This window comes from Rousettus aegyptiacus, unplaced genomic scaffold (genome assembly GCF_014176215.1).
Source record: "Rousettus aegyptiacus isolate mRouAeg1 unplaced genomic scaffold, mRouAeg1.p scaffold_m13_p_18, whole genome shotgun sequence".
Lineage (NCBI taxonomy): Eukaryota > Metazoa > Chordata > Mammalia > Chiroptera > Pteropodidae > Rousettus > Rousettus aegyptiacus.
Window position 1 is genome coordinate 20,768,027 of NW_023416293.1, and position 12,907 is coordinate 20,780,933.

A 12,907-nucleotide genomic window follows, 5' to 3' on the forward strand; every position below is an offset into this window, starting at 1 on the left:
ACCGCCGCGACTATCCCCCTCGTCCCCATGCAGGAGCCAAACGAGGATCGCATACTGCATTTAGTTTATTTTGGCAAATCAAATAACAAACAGAGCTACAACTCCCACCATTTCATTTAAAAAAGGTATTTTAACTCAAAATAGGAACAGATAGGCATGATCTTAAAAGGTAATCCTTAAAATCAAGTATATTCATCTTAATGAAAGATTCACTACACTGCCCTTATTTTTTTATTGTAAACCAGTGACAATGGGCCTACTGGTTTATAGAACAGTCATTGTGACCAATGATTAAATATAGTGTAAAAACAGGAGAAAGCAAATATAAAATTGTACTGGATTTTAAAGAAAATGTTTTTTTAATAAACTAGACAAAATAAAAACATCAGATACCCGCTGCCTTCATTCCATATATTTCAGACACCTTTCCAGCTCAGCTACCTTATTCTTTATAATGGCCAAAAAGGTTTGTCAAAGGCTTCCAATTTTTTTTATCTTTTCTGGTCAATATTCCCATACAAAGGTAGATAAGAAAAGGAAAATAAACTCTATCAAACGTGACCTATTAGCTGCCATGGAAAAAAAAATAATAAAATACACAATACTTTGTTGAAAGTACTGAATCTTTTTAGTTCAATAAAGTTGCTGAATGCCAGCTACAGGGCAGGTCCTACAGAGCCTCTGACATCTCTAATGATGAAGGATACTCCTTGTATTTTGGATAACTCTTCCAAAGTCAAAAAATCTTAGAATCCTCAAGAACTACAAGAAACTAGAGATAAAGTTCCCCTCCAATGAAAAAATATTCAAAGAAACACTGAAGATAGCAATGAAAAACGTAGTTTTCAAGTCTACTGCAACTGCTCAAATTTAGAAAAGAAAATGCTTTCAAAAAATGATCACAGCAGTTGGAGTGGCAGAAATGCCCAGGATCCTTCAGATCCCACATGTACTGTCACAGGCCACTCTGGTCAGATTAATTTGATAGGCCTGAAAGCCCCAAACATTCATCATCCGATAAGGACTTTCCCCCCTTTCTTCTAGGAAATAAACAGGATTTACACATTTTACCATTTGTCTATTGTGTTTAAGTAATATATAGCAAAAAAATAAAATACGTAGTGTCCAAATCCCTGTGGCAGATCTGTCTATAGACTGTACTAATTTCTCTAATGTTTCTACTTGAAAAATAAAGAGGACATCAGTCCTGCCTCAAATGAGGGCACAGGGTTATGACTGGATGTCAACATGGACCACCGTTTTTGGCCCACATTGAAGTAAAAGGGAGTCAGAATACTTTGTCCCTTTGCTTTGCTAACAGGGCTTAGCAGTGTGTTGTCTGTAGCCCAGAAAGTGGGAGTCTAAAATCATGGATTTCCACAATACCATTAAAAAGTTTATCTTAGACATAGAATAAAGGAGGGGCAGATATACCTGCTGGTCACAGACCTATAAGTCTTTGTCCACCAGTATGCTGATATTTGGCTTATTCCAAATAAAATCTAGGCCTATATCACACTAAAAAGTCATTCCTGGTCTGGCGATGTTCTAAAACACATTCTCACTTCTTGACAAACCTTGTATTGAATGAAAATGACCCTTTTCTGAAAATAAGGTATTACAAGTCTCACTCTTAACTGGCAAAGAATACAAGGTCCAAACTTACTTATCGGTAGGTTCACCTTTGGCTAATTTTTCGGCACAAGCAACAGCTCCTTTGTGAAGCCAGCAGTACGTGTCCACGGCTACTACCTGCCCCTTATACTTCCTCACGTGGACGGGTTCGGAAGCTTCTCTGATGAACTGCAGTAACCCTTGTATCCCCATCGTGCCACGTTAACTACATGATACGAGGAGAAAGGAAAAATCACAGTATTTGAAGCAAAATATATTTACCCAAAAGTTTTAGAAAAATAATTTTTAAAAAAGCTTGGAAACTGATATAGCACCTGGTACTGCTGAGATATTTTAGAATCAACGCTCTTCAATATTTTAACTGGGCCCCTCTCTGTCAAATAATTCCATAGTCTAGAATTTTTATAATAATCCCTAACACTATCTCTAATGTCACTTATTTTCTTTAATGTTTATTCTTTCCCAAGTACTCTCCCACTTGGAATTACGTGTGCTTCAAAACCTCAATATAGTACTAGGAACACAGAGGTGCTAAAAAAATTATGAGTCTCTCTTCCCTACAAATTGTGCATGCTATGGCATCGCATTCCCTCTACACAGGCATCATGAGAACCAACATGCACATCGGCATAGGAGCGGAAACTTCAAAACTTTGCAGGAAGGTAGGCATTTCAACTGAAAAAGAGAATAAATGCTTCAGAACGAATGTTTTAACCTCTCACCCACTTCCGTCCAGGTTGCGACCCCCAAGTCCTTTCTACACGGAAATCGTGGAGCTGCCACAGTCCTTCCCCGAGCAACCACGCCCTGCAACTACTCACAAGGAAAAATGAAAGACAGCAGTGGGCACTAGTTGCCTGGCATTTCATAACAAATCTCTCCCACCAAACATTAAGTTTGGGAGGAAGGGAAGAAAGGAAGCCAGGAGCAGAGGTCAGCCTCACCTCGCTGAGCGAGCTCTGACGCTCCAGTCCAGCAGCCGTCGAATATGAGCAGTTCGCTGGTTCAATGCCACCTCCACTTACTGCGATGTACTAGTTGTAGAGCTTGGCGACGGATTCTCAATTTTAAACACGGCAGGTACTTTGGGATGGAGGTGGTCCCCGAGCCACGGTATGGGAAGAACAATTAGTCTCTTAAAGAGTTTTTTTTACGCACTGAGGAAAAGTGACATAGCACACATTTCATGAAACATGTTTCATCTAAGCTAGGTAAATATCCTCGAATAAATATTTCCTCGTGAGCATAGTAAGAATGCCCGAGTGCCACGTGGCACGCAGCAGCTCAAGGGGACCGCCTGAGGCGACAGCTTCGCCACCCTCCCTATTCCTCCATCTCACGCGGATGCGCGGGAGCGAGGAGCGGTCCGCAAGCCCATTCCAGAAGACACGTTTCCTTTGGCCTGCGTTTAAAAAAAAGAAAAGAAGAGAAATTTACTTGTCAACATTTAAAAGCTTGGAGGGTGAATGCAGAAACTGTACTGATAGCTTCTGCAGAGAGATAACAGGGGTCCGACGACCAGGTGCCAGGTCCGGCCAGGAAACGTCCGCAAGGAGCACGGACGCTCTCGCGGTGCGCGAACCGCAGCCCTAGCCTGGCCGAGCACGTTTCCTCGGGACCGAACACACTCCCACATCATGGACTCCACTCGGGCGGCGCCCCCGCCGCGCTCCTCCGGGCTCTGCTGCAGGGTGTGGAGGACCACGTCAGACCCTCTCCGTCCCTTCCTGAGAGACCCGGAGTCCCGCGCCCGGAACCGGGGGACGCGCAGACCGACCTGCGGGGACGGCAGGGACTCACCCGGTCTTCGCGCAGCCCGCTCCGCTCACTTTTCGGGATGGCGGCCTGGTGGGGGCTCCGAAACCCGTCTCCAACGCCCCCGGCTCACTTCGGCCACAACGTGGGAGGCGGGAGCAGCGGAACTCAGAGCGCTCGAAAGTACAGACCTTTCAATTTGCGCGGGACGGCCCGCGGGCCGCCCACCGGAAGTGACGTCAGAGCGCCGCTCCGCGACGCCGGTTCCGCTTCCGGCGGCCTCTCCGAGCACCGTCCTCGGTGCATGCGACTGCGGCCAGCCGCCTTGCGAGTCCGAGCGCGGCTGCCCGCCGCAACCTCCTGTGGCCTTTGGGAGGGGCGCGGGGAGCTGGAGCTGATGGCCCACTGGGAACGGCAGCCGGGAAGTTGAGCGGTTTCGCTCTCGCCGGGGCTGCTGGGAGTTGTAGTTCCCTCCTGACTGCAGCCTCAGTCCCGAGCTGCTGAAGTTCAAAGGAAGCCGCCGGATTAATGTGTTGAAGTTTTTAAAACCTTAAAAAGGACTGCAGGAAAACGAGAGATGCAGCTTGAGTTACAGTAATCTTTGGACCCTTCCGGTAGACTTTAGGAAAGGAAAGGGGGGGCGATTAGTAAATAATCTGGGAAGTGACAAAGATTCTCTCCTTGACCGATCTCTAGCCAGGCTCCTCCGAGCCCTCTTCTCAACTGAGCTTGAACCTTGGCCTATAAAGACTTGAATGGACGCTAACACAGTTCCAGGCCACACCCCCATGGGGCCAGTCTAGCCCCCCTTTAAGTGCCTACCTGAGAAAAGGTTATCAAAAGAATTCCCAGCCAACACCTGAAGTTAGCGCCCGTCTCCCAGCTTCTTTTGGAGGGTAGGAGCCTAAGTCCCATAAGCACCGCTTAGCAGTAGCAGGAGAATTTCACTAAGTCTTACTTCCCAGTTTCGGTAACTTTTCACTACGCTGACTCTACTGAGCTCCATTCACACCCGCTTCCATTCCTTCATTTTCTCTGTAAATCACAGTCATCTGTGCAAATCGAGTTGAGTTCGGCTTGTGCTGGACTCGTTCTTTTGTAATAGAATTACTGATTAAAATCTGTCCTCGCCACTTTACCTAGTGTCCAGCTTTGGGGTCTTAGGAAGAAACTCAGACATTAAGAAGGTGCCCATTCCAGCCATACTTGAGTCGTCATTAAACTAACATAAGAGGGCTGCACTACCATCTGACTGTCAAGATTCCAAACTGGATTCTCCACTACAGTGTTTGAAGATTGAACCTAAAAAGAAAACAGTTAAAAGGAATTTCACGGAACAAAAAGGTTTTACTCTTTGGGAGGATAAAGCCATTTGAATCAGTTCATGCGGTAATTTACTATATACCTTTACTGTAGTACCTGTAGGTACTGGGTGGTGTGGGGAACACAAAGAAACGGTTCTTGTCTCCAAGCAAGTTTTGATCTAGCTCTGCAGACAAAACAAGTATTCATCGAAAGTTAAATCACAAATCATGATCGTATCGTTAAAATCTGAAACGAGTGGTACGACCCATACAACCTCAGCTTAAGACTCAATTCCAGTGTTAATAGGTCCCAGAAGCCTTCCCTGACATACTCCCAAACACCCTTTGATGACCTTTGCTCTGACACTTATCATACTATTTAAATTGACTTTGTCCCCTAAATTTAGCAAATAATACAGGCCCAGTTAAATTTGAATTTCAGATAAACAGATAGATTTTTGTGTGTAAGTATGTCTAATGTGATATTTGGGACTAAAGAAAATCTGTTTATCTGAATTTTTTTTTTAATCTGGAAATTTTATCCTGAGGACAAGGATTATGTCTACTAATTTTTATATTCCTGGCGTCTACTACTAGTATTCAAAAATGTCTGATTTTGTGGACTTATGAATGTCCTGGATCTAGCAACATGCATTCTGGATTTTTTGGGCAGCTCTGATTTTTAAATATTCTGTCTTATTGAAAGACCACACACTCTGATTTTTAATTTGTAATATGCTGCCTCCATTGTTATGGAGCAGTGTTTTCTACAATGTGGAACAGGGAGATGATGTGGGATCCTAGACTCAGTGATCCTTAGGGGGTGCCTCTGGGATGCCCTCCTACCTTTGCCTGATTTCCAGAAGCATTGCTATAGCCACAGGTGAGCAGCCCCTTCCCTCATACCTGTACGCACACCAGCGCTTTTCAAGAAGAGATGAGGGGTGGGTTGGGTGGTTCTTTTCAGTTGGCACAATGGGAAAGCCTTTTCTCAGAGACCAATTTCCCCCCAAGCCAGGAAGACACACAACTGGAAATGAACTCAAATGCTGGGCCAGTTAGTATCCTTTTGTCATAGCGTTGTGAGGGCTGTGTTCTCACTTTGTTCCTCTCTTGTACTCAATATGAATAATGTTAAAAACAGATGCTTAAAGCATAAAAGTGGAGACGATACTGGAAAAGTGAGCAGTGGTGGTGATCGTTATATAGACATAGAGCAGAATGCTCCTTTTCCCCGGCTGATCATTCATGACTCCAGTTTTCTAATAGAGGAACTTATTTTTAGATGTTCACTTTTGAAGTTCATTTAGATTGATTTTTATTGACATCTAATTGTTTTTACATTTTTTAATTATTTTAATCGAATAACTTGTTTTCAAAATATTTTTACAGTTACTTCTATTATGGCAAGTAATACCTGTAGTGTTAATATGAAATTTGCTTTTTAAATAAGTTAAAAATTAGTCAATTTAAAGAAAACCTATTAAGTAAATAATAGGACAGGTGTTTTTAATTCATGGCAAATATGAATAAATGAAGTTTCCAAAACAGTCATTTCTCCCATCTTTAAAATAACCCTTGGATATTGTCCTATTTCTCAGTTCCCCTTACGGTAAAATTTTTCGAAAGAATTGTCTATACTTGCTAGCTCAAATTCTTCCATTCACTATTGTATATATTTTCTTTTCAAAAATTGATGTATAACCTATGTGTATAGAAAGGTGCACAAATGCTAAGTGAATTATCACAAAATGAACACACCATACTATCCCCTCTCAGCTCTCCCAGAAAACCCTTTGTACTGCCTTTTGAATAAAAAAATCTCTCTTTCTTTATCAAAGATACTATAATCTGTCTTCCAACTGCAAAACTTTATTAGTTTTGGCTTGTTTGTAAAGTTTATATAAATAGAATCATGCAATTTTTATTATTTAGCACTTGACCTTTTTTCCCTAATGTTGTGTTTGTAAGATTCACCCATGTTATTGGGAGAAACTGTAGTCTTTCTTCTTTTTTGTGTCTATGTAAAATTGCATTACAGTTATGCATTCTGCTATTGCTAGATACCCTGTTGTTTCCAGGTTTTGACTATTGCTAATAATGCTTCCGTGAACATCCTTGTGACTCCTTGTGCACGTTACTTCAAAATGCTCCTTCTCTTGCTCTTCTTCACTCCACGTTAGCCACACTATATTCCTGGCCGTATCTCGAGTATTCCAGGTACATTCCTACCCTGAGGACTTTGCATATGCTGTTCCTTCTTCCTAAATATGTTTCCACTAGCTATCCACAACTCACTTCTTTATTTCTCTCAGGCCTTTGCTGATAGGTTATCTCTCAGTGAGCTTCGAATAATATAGCTATTTGCAAATCTGTTTCACAATCAAATCAAACAAAAAAGTTATCAATATGTGTATTATTTGAACAAGTTAGAAAATAAGTTGCAGAAAGAATAAATGTTTATTCTAATTTCTTATTATAGAGGAAATATTATTTTAAACAAGCCTCTCTTTTTTCCTTCGGAAAAAAACTAATTCATTTACACAAAATGATAGTTCTAAAAAATCATATAGCTGGCTCCGAAATATACATTTTAGAGAAATTGGTGTAGATATTTGACAAAACTCTTTTAGGAGATTGACTAACATTCATTCTCTGTCTATGTAAAACATTTTACTATGAGTCCTGAATTACAGCACTTAAGAAGCAGTCAGTATGTTTCAGGTTTGTTTTACTTGCTTAACTTGTTTAACACCCATGGCAGTACTAAGAGGTTCGTAAATTTATTATCCTCATTTTACAAATAAGACAACTTCACTACAAAGGAATCTTAACCAAAGGTCGCTTGGCTCTAGGGTCTATGCTTTTGACCATCACTTTCAATGGCCACTATGTGCACTTATTCATAGAGAGAAATCACATTAATGTTTTCAAAGTTATCAATTTACTGATCCCCTTCAGAATTATTTGTTTCTTTTTTGACATGATTTGGGAGGAAGAAAGGAAAGGAACATCTTTCGTTTAGAATCTACTGTGTTTTTAAGTATTCTCATTTAATAGCAGATAATGGCAGGTAACTATTATTATTCCATTTACAGAAGACTGAAGCACAGAGAAGTATCATATCCTAAAGATACTATGTGATGTGAATCAAACGTGATTCAAAACTAGGTCTGCCTCACTCGAGAGTCCTGTATTCTTTATGATGACACAGGAGAACTGGTGTGACCTGGCGAACAGTGGAGGTCCAGGGGAAGAGGGGCTGCACACAGCTCCAGCTGGGAGCAGGCAGCGAGGGTCTGTGGAAACAAGAAGACAGTGGGCACAATTTCGACAAGAATTTCTAGGTCTTCAGATGTCTTTTTCTGACCCTGAACCTCAAAGCTCCATTCCCAGGTGAGTGCTAGGTGAATGGCTGGGACAGGGGCCTCTCCGACCACAGCCAGGCTCTCTTCATTCTTGCATGGGACCTTTCATAAACCACACTTCCTAGGCCCAGCAGCTCAGACCCAGGAAGCCCCTCCTCCTTTTGGAGCAGCGATCGCCCTTCCAGCAATTCTTTGTTACTAGAATTTCTTTAGTGGCCCAATGTTATTCCCTCATGTCAATGCCTCGACTTTTTGTTTTTGTTTTGCTTTGAAAAAAATTAAAAATACAAAAAATTCAGAGAACACTATCCACTTTTCTAGTGAACTTGGGATCAGTCACACCATAGGTGCAAAATGGATATCGCCTTTTTGACTTTAGTGGGAAAATGTGACTTGCAATAGGATATTAGCTGATGGAGGACATTCATTCACCAAGATAGCCAGAACGGACACTTCTATTGACAAACTCAGTGAAATATAACCTGAAATGATGAAACAGACATCAATGCATCAACGGCGTGAGAAAATCCAGCAGCAGACTGCTTAGTGAGGAGAAATACAAGATGGAGAGGCTCAGCTTGAGCAAAGGAATCACATCGATTAGAAGAGGGGCCCTTATGTGGTGAGACCCAGATTCTGCATGGAGCAGCTGCTCTCAGAATGAAAGAGTAATGAATTCCTGTCCACTTATTGGTCTTTCAGCCTCCAGGGAACTTACTCAGCCAGCAGTTCTATTTTCAGAAGCAGAGGGTAAATGCATGCTTTAATCTCACCATTTAAAATCTAATAAATATTCTTCTCAAACATCTGTGACCGATTTTGCATCGTTATTTTGTATATCTATGCGCGTATCTGTATCTCTGTATATGTCTCACATTATCCCCGGCATACTGCTCCACTTGATGGATAGCTCAAGCTCTGCATATGTATTACTTGCATTCAGATCTGGACTACACAGTTTAGTAGATGTCAATTAGCTGACTCTGGAAAACTTTTTTAGTCTCTTTATTTTTTAGTTTCCTTATCTGAAAACTGGGATGAATAATAAGTCTAACTACTCCATAAGAATGTGAAGATTAAAATGAAATAATGTATATAAAGTGTATATAGTGTCTCAATATCAGTCAAGTGGAAAAAGCCCACAATATTTAATTGTGCATAGTGGTCCATGGTTTGTGTATAGAGATCAAGAGCTTTCACGCGCATTTCTCATTTGGCCTTCACAGTCGCCGCATGAGACAGTTCATTGGCTCTATTTGATCTGGCTTTGGTTATGCCCAAGCCTAGAAAGCAGGGTTGGGGGAGGGGACTGGTAGATGCAGCATCTCCGATATCACATACCTGAGGGTGGCGAAAGGGTGCTTTCCCAAAGGCGCTGGTTCACGACCTCGGGAGTTCCCCTGGTACAACTCAAAACTGGCCCCCGTCCGAGCATGGAAGGCGAGAAGAGGCTGAAGAAAGAGGCTGGCCACCTCAGATTGGTGGGTGGCGGGTTTAATAAGCAAGGGAGCTGATACATGCGGCTTGCCTTGGGGCCAAAGTTGAGTAGATCCCTGCACCTGTCCGCCAGGATCTTGAAAGTTTATGCGGATGTCTTAACTGGGTTCAGTCGTGTATGCAGTCCAGATAGTCTCACCGACTTATTACTCCCTCAAGTCCCGTTAGACAGGAATCGTAGGTGGAGCATGTATTCCAAGGACAGGCGAGGGGGTGAGGAGCCTTCGATTGCCATGGCCCAGTTTCCAGTGCAACTGGCAGTCATGTCCTCTTGATTTCATCCTCCAGCACAAGGGAATTGAAGTCCTGTTACCAGAAGAGGGAGGACTGACGGCTCAGGAGGCCCGTGTCGCCGCGAGTACCTGATGTGTCAATCACTCATGCATTACTCTTGCTTAACTGCCCTACCCCTTTCTCTAATCAGTAAACTGAGGCTCAATGAGTCATAGACTTGTAGATAGCTGCATATTACCAAATAGTTACAGAGTGCTGACCGTATGTAAGAGATTCTCCTAAGGGAAGCAAACCCGGGATGAATATTGTCTGTGTCCCTATAGTCCCTAGATATCAGTGGGGAGATAAACCAAAACACTAAGCAGCTTGCTATGAAATAAAAAGTTACCAAAAAAAGGGGGCGTAGTGCTACAAACTAATTAAATCTCCTTGGCAGGAAGGTGGGGCGTTCAGTATAGAAAGGGGGTTAAAAAACTATTTTCACATTCTTTAAAAAAAACCTTTCTTACACTGTGGCAAATTACAACATCAGAGCACTGAGAAGCTATGATATTAAATCTCTCAAAGAACCTGGTATATGGAAAGTATTTACTAGATATGTGTGGAACGAATGAATGAATGAATGAGTGAAGTGGGGGTCCTGTCTGGAGAAGCTACACACCATTAGGACCTGGTCTTGGTTCTGAGCCTGGAGCTCCGCGTGCATGTCCAGGGTCAGCCATCCATCCAAGGCTCCCACGTTGCTCATTTCCGTGCAATTTCGAACAGGGCCTTGCAGCTCTGAAGTGGCACTGTCTTCTCCTCTAAATTTTGAACAACTTTCTTTTGTTCTTTTTCTCTATTTCATTACGAATTATCTCCTCATATTCATAGAAACTTGTTTTCCAAATACTCGTTTCACTTAGCTTTCAAAAAGTCCTCACCAGTTCATGATTAGCTCACCACGGCTGTGCTTGATTTGTTTTCAGAAATAACAAAACGTGATGACTTTAGAAAACATGCAGCCTTCCGTAAACCTTCAGGTCTGTTTGTAATAAGTGACATATATTTTTCATTTCTATTCTATCGATTTTTGGTGATTTTTTTTTTATAACAACAAAGTAGCTGACTTGTTCCTACACTGGTGCCTCCACACTTCCTCTCTCCTGCCCGTTTTCTGTAATCACTCTCTTCATGTGTGAAGTGCTCATTACCTAACTGTACCTTCCTGATGTCTAGTGTCCTTCTGGACAGGACCCATGCCCAGCACCGCTGCTGAGAATCCCAATTACCTTTCCAGAATTAAAATTTAAGTTCATCGACTCGCAGGGTTGTTTAGGATTCCTACCTACAACTTGTCTCTAGGCTGAGGTATTTCAACACAATCAGCTATTGAGACTCAAGAAGTATCTTAGTAATTAGTGAATCTGTCACATTCCACTGCGAATCTGTCTCCATTAGGCCTAGACTTAGGTTTTCTGTATCAAAATTTCTGTAAGACAGACAGTGTATAAATCTGTAAATAATTTTTGGCAAAAGCATTTCTGGATTTACATAACCCAGATAATTACCTTCGTCTCCACATCATTTTCTCTTTATAAACCTGTCTTCAATAGCTTTTTAAGTGATAATTACCTTTTCTGAAATTTTGGATTTATAGGTATGTCTCTAACTGACATTGGTGAAATGCTACTATACAGCTTCTTAGAAATGATGACAACTACCTAGAAATCCCTTTTGCCTGGAAATGGTGGTGATAAAACCCTTCATGTTTGAAAGGGCACTGGCTTTTTCCATCAAAATTTCCCAGGCCACAGTGACCTGTGGACATTGACTGAGTGGACCACGACCATCTCCTGCTTCCGTTTCACTCTGAAACCACAGCTCCTGTAGACAGCCTGATGTAGCAGTGGGAGCCCTGGTGGACCATAAGTCCTGCCCACTTTTTTTCACTATGTATTCCGTAAAGGTCAGGCTTCTAAAGAACAGAACTTACAAAAAACGCTCCTGGCAATTACTTTGGTATCCTTAGGTCGTATTTCTGCTTAGAGCAAATGCCACATCTTTTGTCCTCAAATTACCTGTTCATCGCAAGTCCAGCTGCCCCGTGCTTCCTAACTCAATGCATGTTTTCTCACTGCAGTAGAAAGATATATTTTTATAGACTTTAGGAAAATACAGAAGTGTATGGAGAAGAAAACAAAAATCCCCAGTAATACTGTAATACTACAATTCAAAGATAACTACTCTTAACATTTTATGTATTTTCCAGCACTGTATTTTTCTCAGGTATCATTATTTCATGAGCATTTTCCTGGGCAATAATAGTTTTTGAACACATCGGTTTTTTTTAAATTAAGTTTATTGGGGTAACATTGCTTAATACAATCATATAATTTTCAGGTGCGCATTATCATTTGACATCTGTATATTCTATTGTGTGTTCACGACCCGAAGTCCAGTTTCCTTCAGCCACCATATATTTCATCCCCTTTACCCATTTCACCCTCCCCCTACCCCCCATATTTGATCCCTTTTACCCCGTCCACCTCCCCTCTCCTCCTCCACTCCACTAGTAACCACTACTCCATAGTCCTCTGGTACCCACTAGTCTGTAGTCCATATCCATGAGTCTCTGTTTTGTCCTGCTCATCTGTTGCTTTTAGGTTTATATCTCACATATAAGTGATATCATGTGACTTTCAACTTTTTCTGTCTGACTGAGTAGTATTCCATTGTATATATGTACCACAGCTTCTTTAGCCAATCATCTTGCATAGGGTACTTCAGTTGCTTCCATGTCCTGGCCACTGTGAATAGTGCTGCTATGAACATTGGTATGAAAATATCTTTTCAGATATGAGTTTTCAAGTCTTTGGGGTAAATACCCAGTAGAGGGATTGCTGGATCATATGGTAGATCAATTCTCAGTTTTTTGAGGAACCTTCATACTGTTTTTCATAATGGCTGTACCAATTTGCAGTCCCACCAGCAGTGTATGAGGGTTCCTATTTCTCCACATCCTCTCCAATATTTATTACTTGTCCTGTTGATGATAGCTATTCTAACAGGTGTGAGATGGTATCTTATTGTGGTTTTAATTTGCATTTCCCTAATAGCTAGCAATGTTGAGCA

General features: G+C 41.8%; 1 protein-coding gene across 3 annotated transcripts in view; it reads right to left on the reverse strand.

Moving 5' to 3' along the window:
- The window catches only part of EXO1 (exonuclease 1), a 36,507-nt gene extending 32,885 nt beyond the window's left edge, over positions 1-3,622 (reverse strand). For 2 of the 3 annotated variants that reach the window (XM_016166734.2, XM_016166733.2), the window contains exons 1-3: positions 3,436-3,622; positions 2,580-3,037; positions 1,667-1,840 (exon numbers count right to left, since the gene is read on the reverse strand). In XM_016166734.2, the coding sequence (XP_016022220.2) occupies positions 1,667-1,827 (161 nt within the window). In that variant the 5' untranslated portion in view covers positions 1,828-1,840; positions 2,580-3,037; positions 3,436-3,622. Of the gene's footprint in view, positions 1-1,666; positions 1,841-2,357; positions 2,559-2,579; positions 3,038-3,435 lie in introns of those variants that run through there. The other variant, XM_036235628.1, reaches the window with a different exon arrangement.
- Positions 3,623-12,907: the final 9,285 nt, after the last annotated feature.